The sequence below is a fragment of the Asterias amurensis genome, chromosome 14, assembly GCF_032118995.1.
Source record: "Asterias amurensis chromosome 14, ASM3211899v1".
Taxonomy (NCBI): domain Eukaryota; kingdom Metazoa; phylum Echinodermata; class Asteroidea; order Forcipulatida; family Asteriidae; genus Asterias; species Asterias amurensis.
The window spans coordinates 18,136,686-18,160,506 of record NC_092661.1 but is presented as its reverse complement, the minus strand read 5'-3'; the positions used below and the strand labels follow the sequence as shown (position 1 = coordinate 18,160,506).

The 23,821-nt window shown below is 38.4% G+C and overlaps 1 protein-coding gene across 1 annotated transcript in view; it reads right to left on the bottom strand.

Moving 5' to 3' along the window:
* The window catches only part of LOC139947381 (uncharacterized), a 41,094-nt gene that overhangs the window by 13,193 nt on the left and 4,080 nt on the right, over nucleotides 1–23,821 (bottom strand). The window contains exons 5-25 of the mRNA XM_071945287.1: nucleotides 23,371–23,496; nucleotides 22,790–22,885; nucleotides 18,072–18,208; nucleotides 17,268–17,472; nucleotides 15,411–15,522; nucleotides 14,944–15,098; nucleotides 14,226–14,503; nucleotides 13,143–13,293; nucleotides 10,430–10,564; nucleotides 9,597–9,757; nucleotides 8,546–8,855; nucleotides 7,911–8,021; nucleotides 6,879–7,076; nucleotides 6,250–6,422; nucleotides 5,289–5,502; nucleotides 4,577–4,777; nucleotides 3,839–4,019; nucleotides 2,681–2,814; nucleotides 2,209–2,493; nucleotides 1,391–1,515; nucleotides 172–310 (exon numbers count right to left, since the gene is read on the bottom strand). Coding sequence (XP_071801388.1) covers nucleotides 172–310; nucleotides 1,391–1,515; nucleotides 2,209–2,493; nucleotides 2,681–2,814; nucleotides 3,839–4,019; nucleotides 4,577–4,777; nucleotides 5,289–5,502; nucleotides 6,250–6,422; nucleotides 6,879–7,076; nucleotides 7,911–8,021; nucleotides 8,546–8,855; nucleotides 9,597–9,757; nucleotides 10,430–10,564; nucleotides 13,143–13,293; nucleotides 14,226–14,503; nucleotides 14,944–15,098; nucleotides 15,411–15,522; nucleotides 17,268–17,472; nucleotides 18,072–18,208; nucleotides 22,790–22,885; nucleotides 23,371–23,496 — 3,627 coding nt within the window. The remainder of the gene's footprint in view (nucleotides 1–171; nucleotides 311–1,390; nucleotides 1,516–2,208; nucleotides 2,494–2,680; nucleotides 2,815–3,838; nucleotides 4,020–4,576; nucleotides 4,778–5,288; nucleotides 5,503–6,249; nucleotides 6,423–6,878; nucleotides 7,077–7,910; nucleotides 8,022–8,545; nucleotides 8,856–9,596; nucleotides 9,758–10,429; nucleotides 10,565–13,142; nucleotides 13,294–14,225; nucleotides 14,504–14,943; nucleotides 15,099–15,410; nucleotides 15,523–17,267; nucleotides 17,473–18,071; nucleotides 18,209–22,789; nucleotides 22,886–23,370; nucleotides 23,497–23,821) is intronic.

Sequence of the window (23,821 nt, the reverse complement as noted above, 5' to 3'; positions counted from 1 at the left end):
CATTTGTTTTACTTTTTGACGAAAAGTGTTGCTGTTTTTTGACCGAAAAGGTATTTATGAATGGAATCAAAGTGTGTTGAATCGGTTTTCAACTAGTGGCTTATTTAAGTAGGCACTCCGGGGATTGCTCATAAAAGGTTTAGATGAAAACAACAATTATTTGTATATTACCTTGCCAACATAGTCATTAGAATCTCCTTCTAATTCAACATAGACACCATGGGAGAGAAACGCACAGAAACTCTGACCCCCAGAACCTTTCAACTTAATCTGGATTGACTTCTCTGGTAAACCAGTCTCACAGAACCTCCTAATACAACACACGATTAAAACAAAGAAATAGAAGATGGTTTAGGGGTAAATACAGACAGTGTAAGTCTCAGACGATCAGAGCAAACTGATCGAAACGTCGAGCTGAAGCCAACGATTCTTTTCAGAACCACCCCAACTCATTAAAGATAGTAATTACATGGTGTTACCGCAAACTTTTCCATACTGTAAGTATGGTCTCCCTTGCAACAATACAAATTAAAACAACTTTTGATAAAGCTTCTTATATAAGATTCCTTTTAAAGGCACTAGACACTTCTGTTAATTACTCAAAATAATTGTTAGCACAAAACTTACTTGGTGACGAGCAAAGGGAAGCTGTTGATAGTATACAAAATTGTGAGAAACGGCTCTATCTGAAGTAACTTTGTTTTTTTTTGAGAGAGTTAATCTCAATCAAATAAGCTAAAGCCTTGTATTATGCATTTGAAAGCACACAAAGTTGGGTTTTTTACTTTCATTATTCTCTTGCAACTTTGGTGACCATTTGAGTCAAAATTTTCACAGGTTTGTTTTTTTATGCATATGTTGGGATGCACCAAGTGAGAATACTGGTCTTTGACAATTACCAAATGTGTCCGGTGCCTTTAAAATTGCTGAAATTTAAACACATGTTAAGATCTAGTGAATATTGATTTCTACTTTGGGTAAAACATTGTTGATTTCCAGATGTTATCAAATACAAAGTTTGTTTGGCTTCAAACTTAAAATCATCTAAAAACTAATAATCATTGACTACTTTTTACTTTGTATTTGGGGGTTCAACATTTAGAGTTTACATATGTTGACTTAAGGGCTGTGTCGTATGAGGCAACTTGTAGGTAACCAACTTCAGTGGATGCAAAATTAACACTAGAGTAGCACTAAAGTCAATTTTTCAAACCATCACCAAGAAAATTAAATAAAAATGTAATGTTTTTTCTTCTTGAAATCTACTTGGATATCTTGAAGTCTGGCCCTTTGCCTCATTTTTCTCACTTCTAAAATTGGAGACCATTAAAGGGTACCAAAAGATAATAATTATTTGTCCTAGGATGTAGTTGGTGATTTGATATCTTACTTAGCGATTTCGAAGCTGAGAGTTGTGGCAAACGCTCTGCTCTGACTAGTAATGTCCATCTCTAGAGATACACTATCCTTCTTGCCGTCCAATACATCTTGGGCTGCCTCTATCAATTTATTGTCCTGTCCAAAATAAGTTAGGTAAATCAATTAATTAAGATGTAACAAGTTGGTAGTAAAACAAGAAAGACCATGGCTCAAAATTTACACCTGACCACTGGCCCGCGGAAGGCCAGTGATTTTAGCATTGGACCAGTAGTTTTGCGATTGGATTTTACCTCCTTGAAAATGGAGCCCTGAAACACCAATAAACTTAAAATAATTTGTACATATAGTATTGTTGAGATGACTGTTGAGAAGTCCCCTGCAAGCCAAATATACTTGACAAAACTGTTCAGAATATCGTAAAAGAAATAACTTTGTGAACTCTGTTTCCAAATCTCAACCTTTCACATCACTGTATATGTGATATGTAGGGGCATCCAGGAGGCTGTTTAAAAGCAGCAAAAATGAGAACACATCAGCTTGTTGGCTGGAGAAGTAGATACAGTTTTTTATTACTTAGAGTACCTTACCCAATCAGAAAGACATAACCATGGCAAACAGATCACACGCCAGCCAATCAGCTGTCCAGACTAGCAAGTGTGCCACATGGACAATATTGCAGGATCGCAAAATTGTACTCTTAAAAAATTGAAAATGTGAACTCGATTCTTGTTAGGGTGCGACATTTTCTAACTCCTTATAAGGAGTCTCTAAAAGAGGGGCACTACACAAATGAACCAATCAACAAACAATGAAGACAAGTTAACTTACCAATCTGTTTCCCAGATTGAAATTTTGCTCTTTACTCCCTCCGATGATATTCACCCCTACCCTCATCTCATCAGCTCGCTGTAAGATCCTGCTGAAATCCAGCATACGACACTTCTCATTGGCTGGCTGCTCCGATGCCTTGAGTTTGTCTGTGCGTCCGATCATCTCCTGGAAGCTACGGAAGCCCAGCTGGGCCATGAGTTGACGAACCTCCTCGGCGAGCATGAAGAAGTAGTTGATGACGTGTTCTGGCTCACCGTCAAACTTCTTTCGCAATTCTGGATCCTTGAATCACATACAGATATTAAGGGTTATCTTACTGCTGATTGCAAGCATTTCTTTCTTCGTTTTGATATATTTCTGATACCAGTACAACATTTCATAGTTACAAAAAGCTGGGCAACGTGTTATATTTGATCCAGACCTCACTAGCAATGCTCCCAAACATATCAACCCCAACAAATGCTCTAACCTGCGTTGCCACACCCACAGGGCAAGTATTAAGATGGCATTTTCTCATCATGATGCATCCAAGGGCAATAAGAGGTGTTGTAGAGAAAGCAAACTCATCAGCACCAAGGAGAGCTGCTATTACCACATCACGACCTACACACAAAATATACAACCAAGTTAATTTAATAGATGGTCAATTTGCATCAGGGATCAGGACTGTTAATTTAGGTTTGTACATTATACACACGCTGTGCTTTCCAGGGTCCTGTGAACAAAAATTCTTGCCATATAACTTGGGGGGGATTCGAACCCACAACCTTTGCAAATTTAGAGTAGTGTCTTACCAACTAGACCGCCGAGATTGCCCAGTAGCTAGAGGCTGTTCGAATATTATGCTTTTAGTAGCGGGTACCGCAACGATGTAATAGATGTTAATTTACCAAGTCAGTGTCCCTTGTGATTTATTACTGACTTTTGAAATAAAAAGTTGCATCCCCTGAAAGTGATCCCTCTCTTGCCGCTTCCCAGGTTGATTTGTGAACTTGGACAAGATCCCTAGCTACACGTCAGTTAAAGGTTGAATGGCGTCTGACTGGCAGCCCGGGAACAAAGATATTGACACAACAGGGAGTACAAGCATCATTAGAGCTTTACTGCTTAGTTGGTAGAGCACCAGCACATTATTCCAGAAGCTGCAGGAAACTTTTCTTTGTCACCCAAAAATTGAATTATATTTTCACTTCCAGTTTTGCTTGTCACTAATTTTTAAAATTTCTGTGAGGATCGGGATATAAGGTGCCTCAATCAAATCTTTTTTTTTTCAAGTGTCATCCAGTCCAGTTGGAGGAAAGGTTTAGTTTTGAATTAAACAATATTATTAGATATAGAAAGGTTTGCGGTAACACCATGTAATGACTATCTCTAATGAGTTGGGGTGGTTCTGAAAAGAACCGTTGGTTTCAACTCGACGTTTCAATCAGTATGCTCTAATCGTCTTCTGGAGAAAGCTGGACTCTGATGCTGCATGCTGCTTAAGTACTGTGGAGGCGCATTAGCTTGGTATCTCTCTTAGAGATAGTCATTACATGGTGTTACCGCAAACCTTTCTATATCGTATTTCCACCATACAAAGTTTCAAATCCTACTTAATATTATTAGAGGTTTGTATTGTCCCTACCAGTTCGGAGCTGCCCATCAGTCTGCACTTTGACCCTTGACCTGAGGTCATTCAGTACCAGCGTCTGGTGTGTTTCTGAGAGACCTAGTTCCCACGGTAGCCCTGCATGCTTGATCCCTGTCCAGGTGCTAGCTCCTGTGCCACCATCATGGCCAGAGATGGTAATGTGTTCAGCTAGACCCTGTGTAAATCAATCAGAACACAATCTTGTTAATTCTAGTCGTACGTCAAAAGTAATTTGATAAAAGCTGCTTACCATCCCGTGAATGGTATAAATGCAAAAAAAAAGAAAGTGACCTAACATTTGGACCATAACAGAGCCTTTCTCGAAGACCTTTAATTACAGGTTGTTATATCATTCCTTTCTGAGTTTAATTAAAGAAATGTGCTGCTGAGATTTGAATGATTATGAGCTCCAAACATTTTGCACAAAAAATGCCTGCAAAGCAAAGTCTAGAAAAAGTACAGCACATAAACTAATAACATTCTAGTCACCTGGTCTGTGGCCCTTCAGTTAAAGGGCAATCAAAAATGGCCATGAGGGATGGGCCAAAAGACACCCAAAGGTATAGGTTCTTAAAGGGGAGTCCATGATCTTTCAAAAAGCAAAATCACATTTGATTCTTCACCATAGTATGCACTGCCCAGTCTAGGTGTATGTTTTATATCCCACGGTGCAAAATCTCAATTTCCATAAGGTTTGATTTGCTATTGTGTTCCGACATAAATCTGGTTTACCTTGGCAACTCCGGCAGCGATGACCCCAACACCGACCTCCGACACTAGCTTGACACTGATCCTAGCCTCAGGGTTGGAACACTTCAAGTTGTAGATGAGCTCTGCAAGGTCCTCAATGGAGTAAATGTCATGATGAGGAGGCGGGGAGACTAGCCCTACACCTGGGATGGATGATCGAGTCTTGGCAATGTCTTCAGACACCTTGAGAAATCATTAAAGTAGCAGTTAATTAAGAGTGAATTATTTCTACTACATGGTTGCACCATAAAGTTCACTATTTTTGTATAGTTAATTCTTATTTCTATCTGAAATGAGACGATGCGAGAAACCTTGTGACGTTATTTATGACGTGACATAGGGAGGGGATAAACAGTGTGCTTTTCCAAACCTGTACTCACTACCTTTATCATTGTTATTTCAGAATCATCCTGGTTTATCAGTGAGGAATATCCAAATCAATTTGATTAATTAACTAAAGCGTAAAAGTAGAACTTTATTCTTGCATTCCTAGCCACATATCATCCGTGTGACATAAGAAATAAGGAATATTAAAACAGTTCTAGCCAGTTCATACTTCTTTTGAATTGTGAAAGTGAAGTGAACTCCCTTGCATAACAATTGGAAAACAGCACATGAATTTCACAGACATTGGCTTTTTGCTCAAAGTATGATCCAGGCTTGTTAATAAGAGCGATTGAAGTCCAGTAAGTACCTTATATCCCGGGAGCTCTCCCCCTTCACCTGGCTTTGCTCCCTGCGCCATCTTGATCTGTAACTCATCAGCATGTGCCAGGTAGGAGCTAGTGACTCCAAACCGACCTGAAGCAACCTGCTTGATGGCTGATCGTGTACTGTTGCTAGGATCATTGCTGATGTAACGGTTTTCAGACTCGCCACCTTCTCCTGTATTGCTCTTACCCCCAATTCTTAGTAAAAAAAAACCAAAACAAGCAAGTAATCAATAACAGCGTGTTGTAGCCGAGCAGTTATTAGCACTGGTTTTAAGCTATGGTGTTCCTGATTAGCAGAGTGTTGGTTCGAGTACTTGTCTTGACAGCTGTGTCCTCAAGCAAGACAATTAACCATTATTGCTTCGTCCTTCCGATGGGTTGTAATGTAAAGCTGTGGGTCTACTAGGATTGGAAGTGCCCCTAAAAGAAACCAGTTATTGTGAAAGAGTAGTGGTTAACCCTGGTGTTTCTTGTCCACATAGCAAGTGTGGCATGGACTCTTACTCCAAAACTGGAAAAGCAGATAAATGGGTGCTACACAAGGCTATTAAGAACAGCTCTCAATATCCACGGGAGCCAACATATGACCAACAAAGTCTTATATGGGAGCCTACCCAAGCTATCAACAAAAATCAGAGAAGGATGCGTTTTTGCTGGCCACTGCTACAGGAGCAAAGACGAACCAGTATCAAATATTGTTCTGTGGACCCCTTAGCATGGGAGGAGGAAACCTGCTAAACTAACTTACACTGACATTCTCAAAATCGACACGGGTTTTGAATCAACAGATTTCAAGTTGGCAGTGGGGGACAGGAAGGGTTGTGGAACCATCGTGATTCGAGGACACCACTCGACTTAAGTAAGTAAGTAAGTAGCAAGTACTTTTGTTTACCAAATTGTATCATTATGCAGCTGGAATAACCAGTGAGGCCCGTCTCTTACTTGTTCATGGCACGTGCAAGTGTTGTGTGTGTCTCAATAGACAGACTTCCAAAGCTCATAGCACCAGTGACGAATCGTTTGACGATGCTGGTAGCGTCTTCAACCAGAGAGAGATCAAGAGGAGTAGAGGCCATCTGAAGGTCAAGCTGACCCCTCAGGGTACAGTCTCTGATCTGGGGAGTGATTCAAAGTACATTAAGTCCATACTGCCAATAATAAAATGTTAAACTTTAAGTTTAGAGTCAAGAAATTTGGCCATAATCTTTTTACAAAAATGAAACAATTCGATGCAAGGGGAAATGCATATTTAGATACAGGGGTGGCAGTAGGTGAAATGGGGGAAAATGGTCCTTACAACTTTACAAACAAGGTAATTTGTCGAATCAGGGTACTTAAAGAGAGGTTAGACTTTTGTTCTTCTTAAAACCAGCTGGATAGAAGAGCCTCTAGACAAAAGCTTTATTTCTTTTAGGCAATCTATCGGGCTCCAGCTAGTTCACTTACCTCAGTCTTTTGATTGCTTATGCTCTTTTTATGTGTTTGATTGCTTTTTTAAATGTGATTGCCTGAGAATAATTTGTTTTTTTATAGTTTTTTTTATCGGCTAAAAAAAGGACAGTATGGTTTACCACAGCTTCCTGGGACTCTCTAAATTTATCATAGGCCGTTTGACTCTTGTTGCGGGTAGCTTCTTGTAGATTAGCCACACTGGTGGGGTCATTGATGTGCTTTTCACCCCCACTGCGCCAATGGTATTGTCCAGGCTCCAAACTTGTGATGATGTCACCATCCCGATCTGAGTAGGCTATGAAGTGACGTTGCAGAGCCTGATGGATAAAATACATTCATGAGCAAGTTTGCCATAATTTTTTTTTATTTCACGAAAGAAAAGTGACTGGCTCCATAAAGAAGAGAGTTGTGATCGAGCAGTCTAGTGAGTGCATCTTATTGTTTTGATGCACCATAATCAAGTTCTGTCACTCAGAGAGTATGGGTTTGAATCCTGGCCAGGCTGGAGTGCGTTTTGGCAACCCCAACCAAAAGCTGTTTCCGACGTCATAACCAAAACAGTAACCGAGCGCACAACAACCGCACAACGACCAACAACCGCAACAGTTTTTGGTTGGGGTCGCCAAAACGCACTCCAGGTCCTAACGCCTATGTTCTTATGCAAGATACTTTATCCTAATTGCTTGGTCCTTCTGGATAAGACGTGAAGCCACCCCTTGTGTTTTGTAATGTATGTAGAAAAACCCACAACAATAATCATGGAAGAGTAGGGGTTTAACTTCAGTGTTTCTGGTTCCTTGTAAGCACCCTTGTCTACGGGTTTCCTCAGGCTTCCGGGTTATTGATTAAGTTCACTTTTGAGGCACCCTTCGTTTTATTAGCAGAAACTAATAATTCTTAAAAAAACAATCGCAAATTAGATCAGGTTTGTTTTTAGCAATATATATAGTGAAAAACCAAGTTAACCAAGCTATTTGATGCCCTTATTTTCCTGCTTCATGATAATTTTAGAACCATTTCAGTAAAATATGTTTGTCTTTGAGACCACCCAAAAAACTTGTGAGCAGTAAGTAGTACCTTCTGCTAGGCACATGACAGTTATTACTGGATCTCATGTATACCTGTTATAAAACTAGACAAACAAAGCTCACCTCTTCAGCCAACACTTGAAACGTAGCACCGCCCAATCTAGATGCAGTACCGAGGAAACATTTATCAACCACTTCTTGACAAAGGCCTACAGCTTCAAATATTTGAGCTCCCTAAAGAAAGATACAATATATGGTGTTAAAGAATCAGTAGATTCAACTCAAGACAACTCCAATCTGTATGACAGTATTGACAGGAGTTCCTGACGGCAGGGGGAAGTGGGAAAGCTGGGCCCAATTTCATAGAGCTTAAGCAGAATATTGAGCTTAACATGTTTCTGCTAATGTGTGACATGGTAGTTTGGCTGGTGACTTTATTCTGGTAAGCATCATTTTGTTGTGCTTAGCTGCTTGTTGTGCTTTAAGCAGCCCTGTTAAATTGGACCCAGGGAACAATGTGAAGGCACACTGGTAAGACAGAAAAAGAAAACATCTAGTATCATATAACAAGTATTGAATGCCTTTTATTTGTGCATTGTCACAGAATAATCACTCAGTGAAATTTTGTTTTCCATTTTACATCACCTTTCGCCTCAAGATTTGATCTTGTGATTATATTTTACGAAATTAAACACATGTACCCAATGTTTGTATAATATTCTTATGTGATCATTATTTTGAAGAGACAGAACTATTACCTTATAGCTATGCAGTGTGGAGATTCCCATCTTAGCCATGACCTTAGCAATCCCCTTAGCTGTGGCACTCTTGAATCTCAAAGCAATCTCTTCATCAGTGAAGACCTCTTCACCTAGTAGGTTCTGATCCCTTAGACTCTGTACGCTCTCATAGACCAGGTATGGGCAGATGGCATCGGCACCATAGCCAAGGAGCAAACACATGTGGTGCATCTCTCTGGCTTCACCCGTCTCTACGATCAGGCCGACGCGGAGACGTTGTCGAGTCTTGATCAGATGGTGATGGGTTGCTCCAAGAGCCAACGCGGAACTAAACAACGACAAAACCCAACACTGGTAAGACACTGCTCTAGTATTGCGAAGGTCATGGATTCAAATCCCACCCAAGTAATATGCCTGTGATTTTTATCGGTGAGCATACAGTACTATAAGATACATCAGTGTATATGGGTAAAACCAAAATTAATGTAAAACCCAAAATTGTTACAAAACTTCAAAAGCAGGTTTCTTTGAAAAAATTTAAGTTAAATGTAGGTCAAGATCACTAGACAATTGTAACAAAAAGAAAGATCTTTGCTGAGAGAAGATAGATGATGAAAAGTGTAGAAGCCAAGGCTAACACACAGAGACGAAGGACAGGATAGGCCACATGTGACTACACATCTTGGCGGTTACGGCTACAGCTGTTGCTAAGTGTGTTCCTAAGGAAATCATATACTTCAACGCAATAGCCATAGCTGCTCATTCAGGCACGGCCAATAAAGGGGTAGTGGATGTTTGAAACTTCAACAAAATAACAAAACAAAGCAAGCTGTAATCAAGCATGATAATTGGTCCTTGGAAAGAATTCTGAAAAATGTTTTTAGTTCAAGGGCTGACAAACTTGTTCATATGGTAGGATTAAATCAACTTTTAAACCTAAAAACCACAGTTTTAGTGATTTTTCCAAGGGCAACCAAATCAGAAATCAGACTCAAGTTAGAAGAATATCATGCCTATAATGGTAAATTATTTAGTAAATTTAGGGGAAATTTGATAAAAAGATACCTACCTGACTGGAACATGTTCTCTGCCAGCGTTTCTATCAGACAGCACCAGCAGTGTATAGCCATCATCTACAGCTTTAGAACACTCACTACACACTCGCTCAAGCGCAGGTACAAGACCAGAGCAACCAGATGTGATGGGGAAAGTTATGTCAATTGTTTTAGTCTGGTGATCAAAAGGGAAATAAGAATTACTTGGGGTAATATATTATTCAAGATGGACAAAGCAAACATCAATATGAGTGACAACCAAATGAGAATGTTTCAAAGGGTTAGACAAAATAATAATTCAACTGTTATTCAAGTGTTATGATTGTTATTTCATATCATAGCCTTAGTTAGATGCCCATTTTAAATAATACTGTAATCAAACACAATACGTTTGTTCAATGTTGCAAAAGTCACATTAATTCAAAATGAATACAACAAATTCTATAATAGTCTAGATCTACATTTCATAAAAGTGATACAAAAGTGAACTTTAAACAAATGGCAACATCCAGGGTGAAGCAACAGCTTTTTGATCCGCAGCCTATAAACCGTTTTTGCTGATTATCTAAATTTTTAATGTTTCTCTGTATTAGCGCCATGGAGCATTGTTTTCGATGGATATGGCGCTATATAAATTTTTACTATTATTATTATTATTATTAAAAGACATGACATAAACGGGTGTAAGACTGAAAATAAGGCAGGTATCTTAGCATTGATTTAAAAATTGAGTTTTAAGTTTTTTAGTGAAATTAGAAAGTTGTAAATGATTTAAAAGAGTCATCCAGACTATTCCAGAATAGATTGCCACGCTGGACAACATCATTCATAATAAACAAATCCTCACCTTCCATCCTCTGAATGTTGTTGCCTTGATAACTACCAGGTCATCTAGAGAAAGGATGGGCATGTCCAAAAAAAGCCTCTTGCATTGGAGCTCACTTGGCTCAAGAATATTACTCTCTGGGCCAATGGGACATGCCTATAGAAACAACAGAGTATACAGACAATCTTAAAATTACAGAAACTATTAAAGAGAATATACACGATCGGCAAGGATAACCAAAATCATTGTTAATTTCACTCGAAAGCGAAACTGGTTATGAAGTTCATAATTGAATCATTTTTTTCTGTTAAAAATTTCCCTTTAAATAACAAAAAATTGTGAAATATTTTCCTCTGAAATTAATTCATTAACCTAAAAAAAAATGCAACAGCTGATTTCAGTTGTTACAACCAAAATCACTGACAATGTATTTACAGGCTGAAAGTTGTGGGGTTTTTTCAAGGTTTTTCCCCAAATTTCATAGTTTATTTTTACTTGTATATGGTTGATTCAAACATTCACCATTTAGAAGGTGGCATTAGATAAGTAGGCCAATGCCAATCATATTTGTTTGTCTGATTTTTGTTAAGCTACAAACTGACCTCAAGCAATTTGTGTGCACTGTGCTGATTGGCATTCCTTTCTATAGCCATTTTGAGGTATAGTGGACACAGCCCTATGACACTATTAGGTTTGGGTAAGTTTTATCTGGAGACACTTAAACCGAACAGTGCACTACTATAGTGTCCTCCATACTCAGTGTTGTAGCTAGACCAATTATAGTGGTGGGCTCTAAATCCAATTTAGTCCACCAAGGGCAAGCAGTTCAACAACATTAATCATGTTAGAAATGGGGCCATCATTATTGAAGTGCAATGTGGGGGAAATCTGTGCTGGGCAGCACAGTGTATTTTGCTCAGAGTGCTGGGCCAAATTTGTTAGTTCTGGGCAGACCCTGCCCGGTACCGCCCACCGTGGCTACAACACTGACGACTAATCGTATACATCTGTGTATGGGGCCATCATTACTGAAGTGCAATCTGGAGGAAATCTGTGTTGGGCAGCGCAGTGTATTTTGCTCAGAGTGCTGGGCCAAATTTGTTAGTTCTGGGCAGACCCTGCCCAGTACCGCCCACCGTGGCTACAACACTGACGACTAATCGTATACATCTGTGTATGGGGCCATCATTACTGAAGTGCAATCTGGAGGAAATCTGTGTTGGGCAGCACAGTGTATTTTGCTCAGAGTGCTGGGCCAAATTTGTTAGTTCTGGGCAGACCCTGCCCAGTACCGCCCACCGTGGCTACAACACTGACGACTAATCGTATACATCTGTGTATGGGGCCATCATTACTGAAGTGCAATCTGGAGGAAATCTGTGTTGGGCAGCACAGTGTATTTTGCTCAGAGTGCTGGGCCAAATTTGTTAGTTCTGGGCAGAACCGCCCAGCACCGCCCACCATGGCTACAACACTGGTTTATACCTCAAAAAGGCTAATTGACATGAAGTCCCTGGGATTGATGACCTGCATGTGAACTGCTCCCGCTGAATTCACGTCAACTAAAGAACATTATTTGCAGATATTATATTGACTCTCAAAATTGTTTGTATGAGAAGAATGGTGTTCGTCTTGTCTGTGTGCTTTTACAGATTAAAGTCCAACCCAAGTAGTAAAAACAGTTTAAAAACAATTTCATACAGCATTTCAGTTTTTGAGAATGAATAAAATGTTTAATTTATACCACAATATGTATGAGGTTAATAAACCTCATACATATTTATGCTTGAGAGCCATTTGCTTGATGGTCCATTTACCATAATGTTCCAGATGCTATAATCGCTTTTCAACCCGCGCAAACAAACAATCATGCACAGGGTTAATATGCATACATACATGTAGTAGGCTTAAGTGGCACATGCTAGTCTACTATGCATGCACTTTCTGAAGCAGTCGTGGAACTGTCACAGCAGTGTAGAACACATGCCCACATATACTGCTCTAGCAATACAACTACATGAAAAGATAGAACACGTAAATGTCAATCTGCTGTATGAGGTGTAGTAAAGCAATCTAATGTGGAATCGGATTCAGTAAGTATTGAAAGTTGACAAATTAGATCCTGAGGCACACATCCAGTACCTCAGCATCGACTGTCCATCCTCAGACCATTTAAAGGCACAGCAGCTGATTTCACGAAACGCTAGGATTAATCCTAACTCGACTTAGGACGAGTAACCCGTCCTAACTAAGGATGGTTCCAACGCGTCCTACGTATTTGGAACTGAACCCGTCCTAAGTCCTAAGATGAATCCTAAGTTAGGAAGAGTTTGGTGAAATCAACGGCTGGACACCTTTGGTAATTGTCAAAGACCAGTATTCTCACTTGGTGTATCCCAACATATGCATCAAATAGCAAACCTGTGAAAGTTTTACTCGATTGGTCATCGAAGTTGCAAGAGAATAATAAACAAAAAAACACCCTTGTTGCACAAATTGTGCGCTTTCAGATGCTTAATAAAACGCTTCAGCTAAAGTCTTTTATTATTTGAGTGAGAAATTACCTCTTTCTCAAAAACTATGTTACTTCTGAGGGAGCAGTTTCTCACAATGTTTGACACTATCAACAGCTCTCCATTGCTCGTTACCAAGTAAGTTTTTATGCTAGTAATTATTTTGAGTAATTACCATTAGTGTCCAGTGCCTTTAATGTGCTATCTAATATACAACATACCAGTGACATGACAATGTGTTCCCTGATGGGATCAATGGGCGGGTTGGTAACCTGGGCAAACAGTTGCTTGAAGTACTCAAACACCAGAGGATTCCGCTCTGACAGACAGGCTAGGGGAATGTCATTTCCCATGGATCCAAGGGGCTCTTTCCTGAAGTAACAAAAAATCAAGCGTTAACATTGAGAGTCTCTGACAAAAAACTATAGTGATGTTGTAAGATTCAAATGTGACTCTTTCCTACCATGATAATCATTTTTGATATTGCCTTATGATGCCAAATACAATTAAATGTTCATAATCACCATTTTTACACTCCAATGCGTCATTGAACAGAGGGAAAACTACTGAGCTCTGGAGGTGTCATACTTTCAACATATTTAGATACATGTACTGCAAGAATTTACTGCATCATGACCACATAATGGATGTAAGATGTCAACATCCCAAGATGATATATATCTTGGGATGACAACATCCTGAAGTAAGATGTCATCTTCCTGATATATTTCATCTTAGGATGTTGCCATCTTGAAAGTAAGATGTTGACATCCGATATGAAATATCTCAGGATGAGGAAATCCTGAAACATAAGACGTTGACTTGCCAAGATAATTCATCATGTGATGATAACCCTGGAAGTGTTCAGGCCGAGTCACATTGCAGGGATAATGAAAATTATGATGACGCAAAGAAAACGCATTCTATTGCGCGTGTGCAAATTCTGCGTGGAGCAATTTAACCAATAGAATGCGTTCTCTTTGCGTTGTGATCGTTATCGTTTTCGTTATCGCTGCAGCGTGACTTGGCCTTTAAGAACCCAAGATATCTCAGGATGAAGACATTATGATGACATCCATTATCATGGGATGATAATCCTGGAAATGTCAAGAACCCAAGATAATTAGGAAGACAACATTCTACTTTCAAGCTGTCGTCATCCTGAGATAAGCCCCTCCATCAGGATGTCATTATCTAACGTTTAGGATGTCATCATCCTACTGTAAATGATCTCCAACAAGATTTCAACAAGTTGGAGGCAAAGCTACCATAAAAAAAAAACACTTCTAAAAAGCAACTCTTACTTATTTTTGATGATAGGAACGATAAGCATATTAAGGTGTTCCACACTGTAGCCAAACATGGGCAGGCGATGGTCCGTCTGCACAGACAAGCTATCTTCCCCATTACTCATGACCTCTTGCTTGTGTACATTGTAGAGGTCTGGCAGTGTGATGACCTGCTCTCGTAACCATTTGCTCACTGGGCGCTGCTGAGCAATTCCTCTTTTTAACTCCTCATCTTTGGTGACCTCACCAATGACAGTGTCCACTAACAGCATACGACCAGGCTTCAACCGACCCTGGTTGGATAGACAACAACCCTTGTATAATTCTAGAACAATTATGTATGAATTGACATAATAGTCACACTGGATTCACAGTAATAAGAAATTCCATCTTCAACAAGATTTACTTCAACCTTTAGACCATTCCTAAGAAACTGGTAACTTAGGGTACTACATGTACTAGGGTAAAGTTTATGTGTATGAGACCAAACCAAACTTGGTTGATCCGACATCCGCCACAAATCCAGATAATGTTGTTTTGCTTTTGATGTATTCAGTTTCTCATTTCTGTAAAGTAAAAAAAATGGTGCTCAACTCCAAACGTTATAAAATTTAAGCAGCTATTATCGGCTATAGCCACTTTAATATGGCATTGTTCGATACAGTTTTCAATCATTGTGTCATGTCATTTCACATAGTACCGAGCGAATCTGGTAGCTACTGATCCATCTTACCTTCTGCGCTACATCAGTGTGTGGGATATCCACTACACCGACCTCACTGGCCATGATCATGAAGCCAGACTTAGTAATACAGTAACGAGATGGACGTAGACCATTCCTGTCCAGAATAGCACCGATGTAACGACCATCAGAGAATGTGAAGAGAGCTACAATTAGAGAGGAAAAACAGCAACAACAATAAATTTGTGTTTCTGAATATTCTAAGCTTCTTCAAATTTTCTCAAATTGACCCCTTGCACAAACATCTCACCTGGCTACTATCTGCCACACACCCAACCTTTTTTCACTTGCAAGTAAATTCTGTATCGCCTAAAATGCACACTACAATGTATAAAACTAAGGGACATGTCTCCCAAAATGGTGCAACCCAGATTATGATGATAGACAGGTGAGTTGGGTCAGAAGGAAATATACACATGTTTTCATTGGAATCCTTTCCCCTGGTAGTATTAACATACCAGGTCCATCCCACGGCTCCATGGCAAACGCAGCCCACTGATAGAAATCTCTCTTGTCTTGATTCATGAGATGATCATTCTGCCATGCCTCAGGAACCATAGTCATTATGGCCTAAAATCAAACCATAAATGTGGGTTGTTATTATTAAGAGGCTTGCACGATCCATATTAAGATATTAAATGTATATATGACTCCTACATGTACATTATGTCTGAAGACAACTGGGTAGGCGGTAAATGGAACATCTTCTAAACTAAGTAAACTGGTAAATTGTACAGCAGGCCTCAAACTTTATGGAGGTCTGTTGCCATGGTCTTGGCTTTGGTGCCCCTTCAAAAGTTTCTCATCTGCCCTTTGTGAAAGTATGGCTTGGGCTTAAGCCATGGCTGAGGCTCGGTCCGCCTGTTTCAAGTCCTGTACTGAAAGAGAATGTTTCTAAACTAACTTACTGATCCTTAAACGAAAAGGGTGATAAACTATAAGGGCCCAATTTCATAGAGCTGCTAAGCACAAAAAGTGCTTAGCATGAAATTTCTTCCTTGATAAAAACAGGTTTATCAACCAAATTTCCATGTGATTTTCATGATAAGCAAACAAAAGCTGAATACCAGTAACAAGCACTATGCAAAAAATGGAAATTTGGCTGGTAATCCTGTTTTTATCTGAGAAGAAATTTCATGCTTAGCAAATTTTATCTGAGAAGAAATTTCATGCTTAGCAAATTTTTTTGCTTAACAGCTCTATGAAATTGGGCCCTGGTCTTCAAGTAAAATGTGCCCTTTGCAAAATGAAAATGGCCTTGCCTTCTCAAGATGAGTTTCCTGTTATGATCGGAGGAACTCGTAGCTCAATATTTTACTGGGCAGGAGTTTTTGGCACAAGACCAGAATGAAAATGAGACCGTAACTTCCTAGACGGTTCCCATATAAACTACTCAATTTTTTGAAAACAAGCACTCAGAGAACTTTTTTAAAATTATTTTTCTTTGGGTAAATATACTTAAAGGAACATTACAGAATTGGTTTTTGCTAACAAAACAGTTGTTGGCAGTGTAAGTACTTTATGTAATCCACCATATATACATAAACAGACAAACCTGTAGAAGTTTGAGATCGATCGGCCATCTGGGTCACGAGAAAATAGTGAAAAAGCGATTACAAATTTTGCATTGCATCGATGTCAAAGCAAAAATGAATAAAACGCTCAGTGAGCGATAAACTCCAAACGCAAAGTTAGATTACTTATTTCTCATCAAATTATGATATGCATACAGAAATATTTCAAGGGATGTTTTCAACTATCATCATCATTAGACCGTTTTAAGTTTTATGTAAATCTGTGATCTTCACATTTTTTGTTTCTACCAATTCTGTAACGTTCCTTTAAGTACTTAACCAAATTCAATGATTATTTTATCCGACTCAAAGCCAACATTTGAACATCAGTTTTGGTTAAATTACAGACAAACACAGTAAGGTATTACCAATCAACTCAAAATCACAAGATGGACTTGTCCAGTCTTGATTTTACTGGCCTGATGCTAAAAATCACTGACCTCAGGCCTGCAGTCAAGTGTAAATTTCATGCCCTGTTGATACTGTGCACACAAACTTTGTTTCTGAGCAATTTCAAAACTTTGTGAATAAACACAATAATTCTACCATTAGTTGTAAATTGTGATACAAATAATTTCAGACATGCAACTTTCTAATTGCAAAAAAAGAGGATATGGCTGATCACACTTAACTTTTGTGGAGTGTTTTTTCAGTTTTCTTTGGCACTGTTTTGAAAAGAAAAAGAGGTAATCAGCTGATCAGCTGAAAAGTTGCCTGCCTGTAAGTTAATTGAAACTGTACCTCTGGAAGTGTTCTTCCACCTGCCATGATCAAGAACTCCAGGACATTATCAAACTGCCCAGAGTCTGACATCTTCTCTTCAACCACAGGGTAGAGACGTTTCAGCTTGTCTCCATACACTGTACTATTCATAACACCCTCACGAGCATGCATCAGGTTACTGTTCCCACGTAGGGAGTTAATTTCCCCATTGTGGGATATGTATCTGAGTGTTTAAAACAGGCAAAAGTGTGAAGTAAAAAAACAGGCAAGATATTTGGCTCTTGGAAAAACAGAAGGAAAACTTGATGGAGTGCAAGGGCTGATCAATATGTATGAATGGTGTATGCTCTAATATACTTTTGAGGAAATCAGACTTAAGTATTAGTAGGAAGAATAAAACTGAGCACCAACAAAAGTATTTTTCTATGGGATTGTTAATATTTATGGCGCACAGTTACTAAGGACATGCACATTTGTATTTAAGAGATTAGGCAGTGCACTAAATAACTGAACAGATATGGCCCTTAAACCTGAAAAGAGGGTCCAAAACAATCATCCAAAGAAAAGTAACATATTCAGAACATTTTTACAATTTCTTTGATCCAAAGTATATTTATTAATGAGAGAAACCGAGTAAGCAATAGAACCTAATTTCAGAAGGGACCCTTCAAAAGTTTCACATATAATTTAAGTTTTTGCTGTGGAAAGCGCTCTTTTCTAAAATAAAAATGGCCTTTCCCCCTTTAAGATGAAATTCCAGGCAATGGAATCATCACTCACCAAGAAACACAAGTAAATAGAGAAATCAAAAAGTAAACCTACCGCATTGGATGTGCTCTTTCCCAACTAGGGAATGTATTTGTAGAGAATCGACTGTGAACATGGGCAAAGTGTGTTTCATAGTCAGGCTCCTTAAAATCAGTGAAATACTCAAACAGCTGACTTGGAGTTAACATCCCCTAGTGTTACAAAGATAGAAACAGGGAGAGAAAATATAGATGTTATGTTTAGGCGCGATGCTTCATATTTTTCCTGTACAAAGGCCACCAAAACAATTTAAATTTTCTGATAAGAACATTCAAAAGGGCACCAAGGCGTCCATGATATAGTGGTGTCTTGTGGCTGAGCAGTCAAGCACACCAGCCTCTGGTGTTTCTAAACAGCAGAGTGGGGCTTTGAGTCCCGGTCTTGATACTTGAGTTCTTAAGCAAGACACATTGCTTCATACTTCAAATAGGACGTAGAGCCATAGGTCATGTGTTGTGACAACAAAAACCAGTGCAAGAACCAAGTGCATTTAGCATAAAAAAGGGGTTTGCAATGGTGTTTCTGGCAGGTTCAGGCAGCAAAAAAGTGCCACCCCACCTTGTATCAATTTCAAAGTCTTGTATTATGGTTGCTTTATCTCATAAAATCATTCTCAACCATCTCAACCAGATTCTTTATCAATAATTTAACTCATAAATGGAAATTATTAAGTTAAATAAAATAATAAGGAACTCATAAATGGAAATTTAATAGATGGAGCTTTATATTATGAATATTATGTCTTGCAAATTGTAAACTATCCATCCTTCATGAACAACTTTTTCAACCATACCCTTGAAAGATTCCCTGACCAGCTTCAATACATACAAAGCACGGTACAAGTAACTCAATTTCATACTAAATCAAATCAGACAATCTGTAAGTGTTTTTAAAAGTGTTGTTTATCACATTCCTCGCCCACGCACACCTAATCTATTTTGAAAACCCACTCAACCGATTTCTGCGTCAAAAACGCAATAAATTATTACAAGCATACATTCTCAAGTCGTCTGCCCTACCCCGACAACACTTAACAGCGTACAGTGAAAGTATTTTACAATCAAATTAAAGCATGTGATGGAATTGATCATCAGGGTAATGGACTTCCGTTTTAAGCTCGATAGTGTCTTATAATTCATTCATAGCACTTTGGTTAATTACCCTCATAACCCCCGTATAGCTTCAGCTGTCAAGACGTCATGTCTTAAATCTTGACGTCACACAGGATATTTACAAGAGGTTCCCATGGGCTGTTTGTGTAGGCATTAGATGAGTGATGATGTGAAACAGGAAAGCAATTCAGTAGACAGATCTACAATATCATGTATAAAACTAAAAGGACTGAAATGTTATAAAGTTTTTTGCTATTTGGATGTTTATTTTGAAGCATCACATACATGTAAGACTGGGATGAGATTGGACAGATGTGAAAATTCCTGGAAAATGGTCCGAGTCCCCCTGTATTCATACATGTAGTAACCAAAATCGGCATCTCTAAGATGTTTATAATTCAGGGAAGTTTACAGACTCTGTGCATCGCCAGAAATATATTTGAACACAATGTTGTTGGCTATTCATTTCTCCCTTTTGGGGTTGTTCTACTTTAATTCAAGAAAACTTAAAGGCTCGAGGAGGTTTTCAGAAGAAAAAAAATCCTTTGAAATCCAGACATGCCTGATATGAAATTTAAGAAAAAGCCACAAACCAAACCTGCCAGGATTATTCCAAATGATTGAATGTCTATTTGTTTTCTCATCTATCAAGAACCCTTCAAGTTCAAGGGTTCAGCAATAGATTTATCTACTGTAGCGCCAGAAGAGTGCCTACAAACCATGGATTAGGGTCTCCTTAAATAATGTACTCAGCATATAGGTGCATTATAATCATACTGCAGGCCTGTATGCTTCGTTTTTTGAAATGGCAAGGGCACCAATGCATTTTCTCTATGGTAAAGGGCACTCTATGAGGAAATTTAAATTTCAACTGGATCATTTTAAGGGCACCAATGCAATGACTTGGGGGCATGGAGGCAATCGCATTTTCACCTGTATTGTACTATGCATTATAATAATATTTTTACATTCTAATGGAGAAGGAATTCTACTTTCACAAAGACTCCTCTGGGGAAATCTACCAAAGTGTTACTTCAGTGTCTAGGGTAGGGATCAATGCCCACAGCAAAAGGAGCATCCATCAAAACATGATACCTAGAAGAGAGTGGGCGATGATATGACGTCAGAAACGCAGCAAGGAGATTTGCTTAATGCTTATAATAAAGGAAATGAGGTCTGCTTTATTTACACAGATCAATGCACAGATTGACATCACCATTATTTAAGACAGGAGAAAATGTAGCTGGGAGGGGAAAAGATGCCGATTAAAGGTCTATCACTGGCTTATAATGTAATCAGATCAATAGAAGAGATAGTGGTTGCTCTGTAGTTAGAGATAAACCGATACAAGAAAGAGGGCGAAGTGATTGATATACAACATGTACCTAAACAAAAAATAGTACATTAAGGAGAGTTTGAACTAGTATACTAAAAGGTACAGTATGGAGAAAGGAAACTTGCAAAAGGAGTGAACTCTTAGGCCAAGTCTTATTATGAAGTCACCAGCCAAAAATAAATCTTTTGTAAAGGGTATTTCTGGATTAAAAAATCAAAAACAAAATTGTTTAAGTTCCCACGCTCTCACCAGGGAAAACTAATTCTGTTGATTTTAAACGCAATGATTATGCAAATTTCTCAATCGAAACAATCGACTGTTGCAGTAGCTCAGAAATGAGTGGAAATTTGTTAAGGGGATTACCATAACATATTATGTAGGTTTAGTTTGCACTAAAAACCGCGTAAAGACTAGCCTTAAAACCCCAACAAACTGAAGGTTTAATGGCTTCTTGTTTATCATTAAAAACATCTCTCTACCTAACCTCCACAAAGCCATCAAAGGGATCTTTATCACCGTACGAAAACATTCACACAAAACCAAATCAAACAGAACAAATTCCATCCTTTCATACAACTTAGGGTGTCAGTAAAGTCAATCAAATATAACGCTTATTTACACTATTAACTAGTCACGTACACCATTTTGAGAATGGCTAAACTCAGAAACATAAAATGAGTTATTTGAATGCCAGAAAGTTGAAACTCAACTAAATTATATTTTATAACATTGCTTGATTGAGCAAGAAAGTTTTCTTGTATCACCATTTGCAGTAAAAAATCAATTGTGTTCCCAAAGTACTACAAACTAACATACTTGACTAAGAGTACAAATATTTTTGCCAAGTATCCATTGAAATTGTTTTGCCAAATGTTGATTCATTTTAAAGCCGAATGCAATGCTGTATAATTTTAAGACAATGGCTGACTGATCATCATTTGAACGTGTGTGTTTTGATACATCAAGATCTGTCCAACAGTTTTAGATTGTCACCATTTGCAGAAAATGTAACCAGGACTTAGGAATGACATTTCATATTATATCCTACCCAACAAAACCCACATTTTCGTGAAAAAAATACAGCAATTACCTTGAAATAAAATTTAAACCCATTATTGTAATTCCATTATCTTCCACAATTAATTAATGGGTGTTACTTTTCAATACCAATTTTAATACCTCTGGAATAAGTACTTTGATATGTTCCAAGACAATCTGCCCCAAGCCCCACCCCCCCTTTTGCATACCTCACTGTATTCTACAAAATATTTAATTCTACAATCAATAAGACATTCATGACACACAGTGTTTTTTCAGCTCCACCTTTTTTTCAATCTTTTAGTATGCTTCTACATATAAATAATTCTTCATGTGACAAACCACACAACTGAGGAATTAAAGGCAGTGGACACTATTGGTAATTACTCAAAATAATTATTAGCATAAAACCTTTCTTGGTGACGAGTAATGGGGAGAGGTTGATGGTAATAAAACATTGTGAGAAACGACTCCCTCTGAAGTGCCATAGTTTTCGAGAAAGAAGTAATTTTCCACGAATTTGATTTCGAGACCTCAGATTTAGAACTTGATGTCTTGAAATCAACCATCTACACGCACACAACTTCGTGTGACTATAGGGTGCTTGTTCTTTCATTATTATCTCACAAGTTCGATGACCGATTGAGCTCAAATTTTCACAGGTTTGTTATTTTATGCATATGTTAAGATACACCAACTGTGAGGGCTAGTCTTTGACAATTACCAATAGTGTCCATCGCCTTTAAGACCATTTTATCAACATTGTGTTAGGTTAATAAATAAATTTTCTTACTTAACCAAATTAAAGGCAAGGTGGTGCATATCATATAAGTACAAATGAATAACTGCGGAGTGAAATAGTATAAGATAATGTTTACATAACGAGGCCATGTTTTTGTACTGCATTCCCATGGAGCGAAGTAATTATATTAGATGAAGAATTGACGTAGTCAATGGCTCAGGCATGGCGTAATTATAATGATTAACTAGGGACTTGTATAAGGATGAAATAAACATGATGGAGCAAAGGTTTATCCAAGAGGATTTGTATGTGCTTTCATTTTTCCTCAAATATGACATTCAGACAGAAATATTTCAAGAGATGTTTTCTACTATCATCATTAGACTGTGTTAAGTTTCATGTAAATCTGTGATCTTAGACACATTTTTTTCTAACCAATTCTGTAACGGCATTTAAACCGATATGATGAATGTTCTTTTAGAAAAAATTCAAGGATAATTCTTACCTTGTAAATGACAGTGTCCACAGACAGATTGCAGATGTAGAATCGGTATCCATGCTTAGGAATTGTGTGAGTTGCTTGCTTGCGTAAAGAAAACACCTGTTTTTAAAATTCATGAAAATATGAAGGTCAGACAGGGACATACTTAACAATATGGAAACCATGTAAATAACAACAAACATTAATTTCCTATAATAGGTCATTTACAGCTGAGCTGCTGAGCATGCATTATCTAACGTATTTCCACTTTCTCACTTTCTAGAGCTGCAAAAGTTAACATCTTGCAATCATGGAGATTTCAGGGAAGAATGTAGATTTACATTCCAAGATGATAGGGAAACAGTTTCCATAATTTGGGAGATTTTCAAATGTGTTCATCAGAACATGAAAAGATTTGGGTTATTCAGGAAACTTTCTGCAGAATCAGGAAGAGCTCTACTTTTTCAGTCAGTGACAACCCAACCTGTCTCTTTCATTTATCGCACCCATTGATGTACTAGGCAGCAACGGCTACAACGATCGCCATAGTTGTAGCAATAGCCACATTCATAGCCACTAACTCGGATATGGCCTTAACCACGTACCTGTCTTTTCAGCTCGTCTCCTTCAAAGTCTCCAGTGATGAAAACCTGCTGAATGAAAGGCTCCCTGGACTTAGCAATCTCACCAATGACAGTACTATCATGGGGTACAGTGCGCCAGCACAGAATCTACACATAAAAGGGACAAGGGAACATAGTCAGGGCACGGGTTAAGCACATAAACAAGCTAACCAAAAAAATATTATGCTAACCAGAATAAACTTACCAACCAAAATATTAAGCCCAAGTAAAACTTGTGACTGGTATCCTGCTCATTATTGCCTAGCAGGGATTTTTGAAGTCAGTATTTTCTGCTTGAGCAGCTATGTGAAATTGGGCCCAGGTATCTGGACAGACAATCAGAAATAACAAAGCACTAACAGAAGGCCTATATACGAAAGACCCAAACAGCACCCTAACTGAGATTTATGAAGACCTATCATTGGCTGAGAGT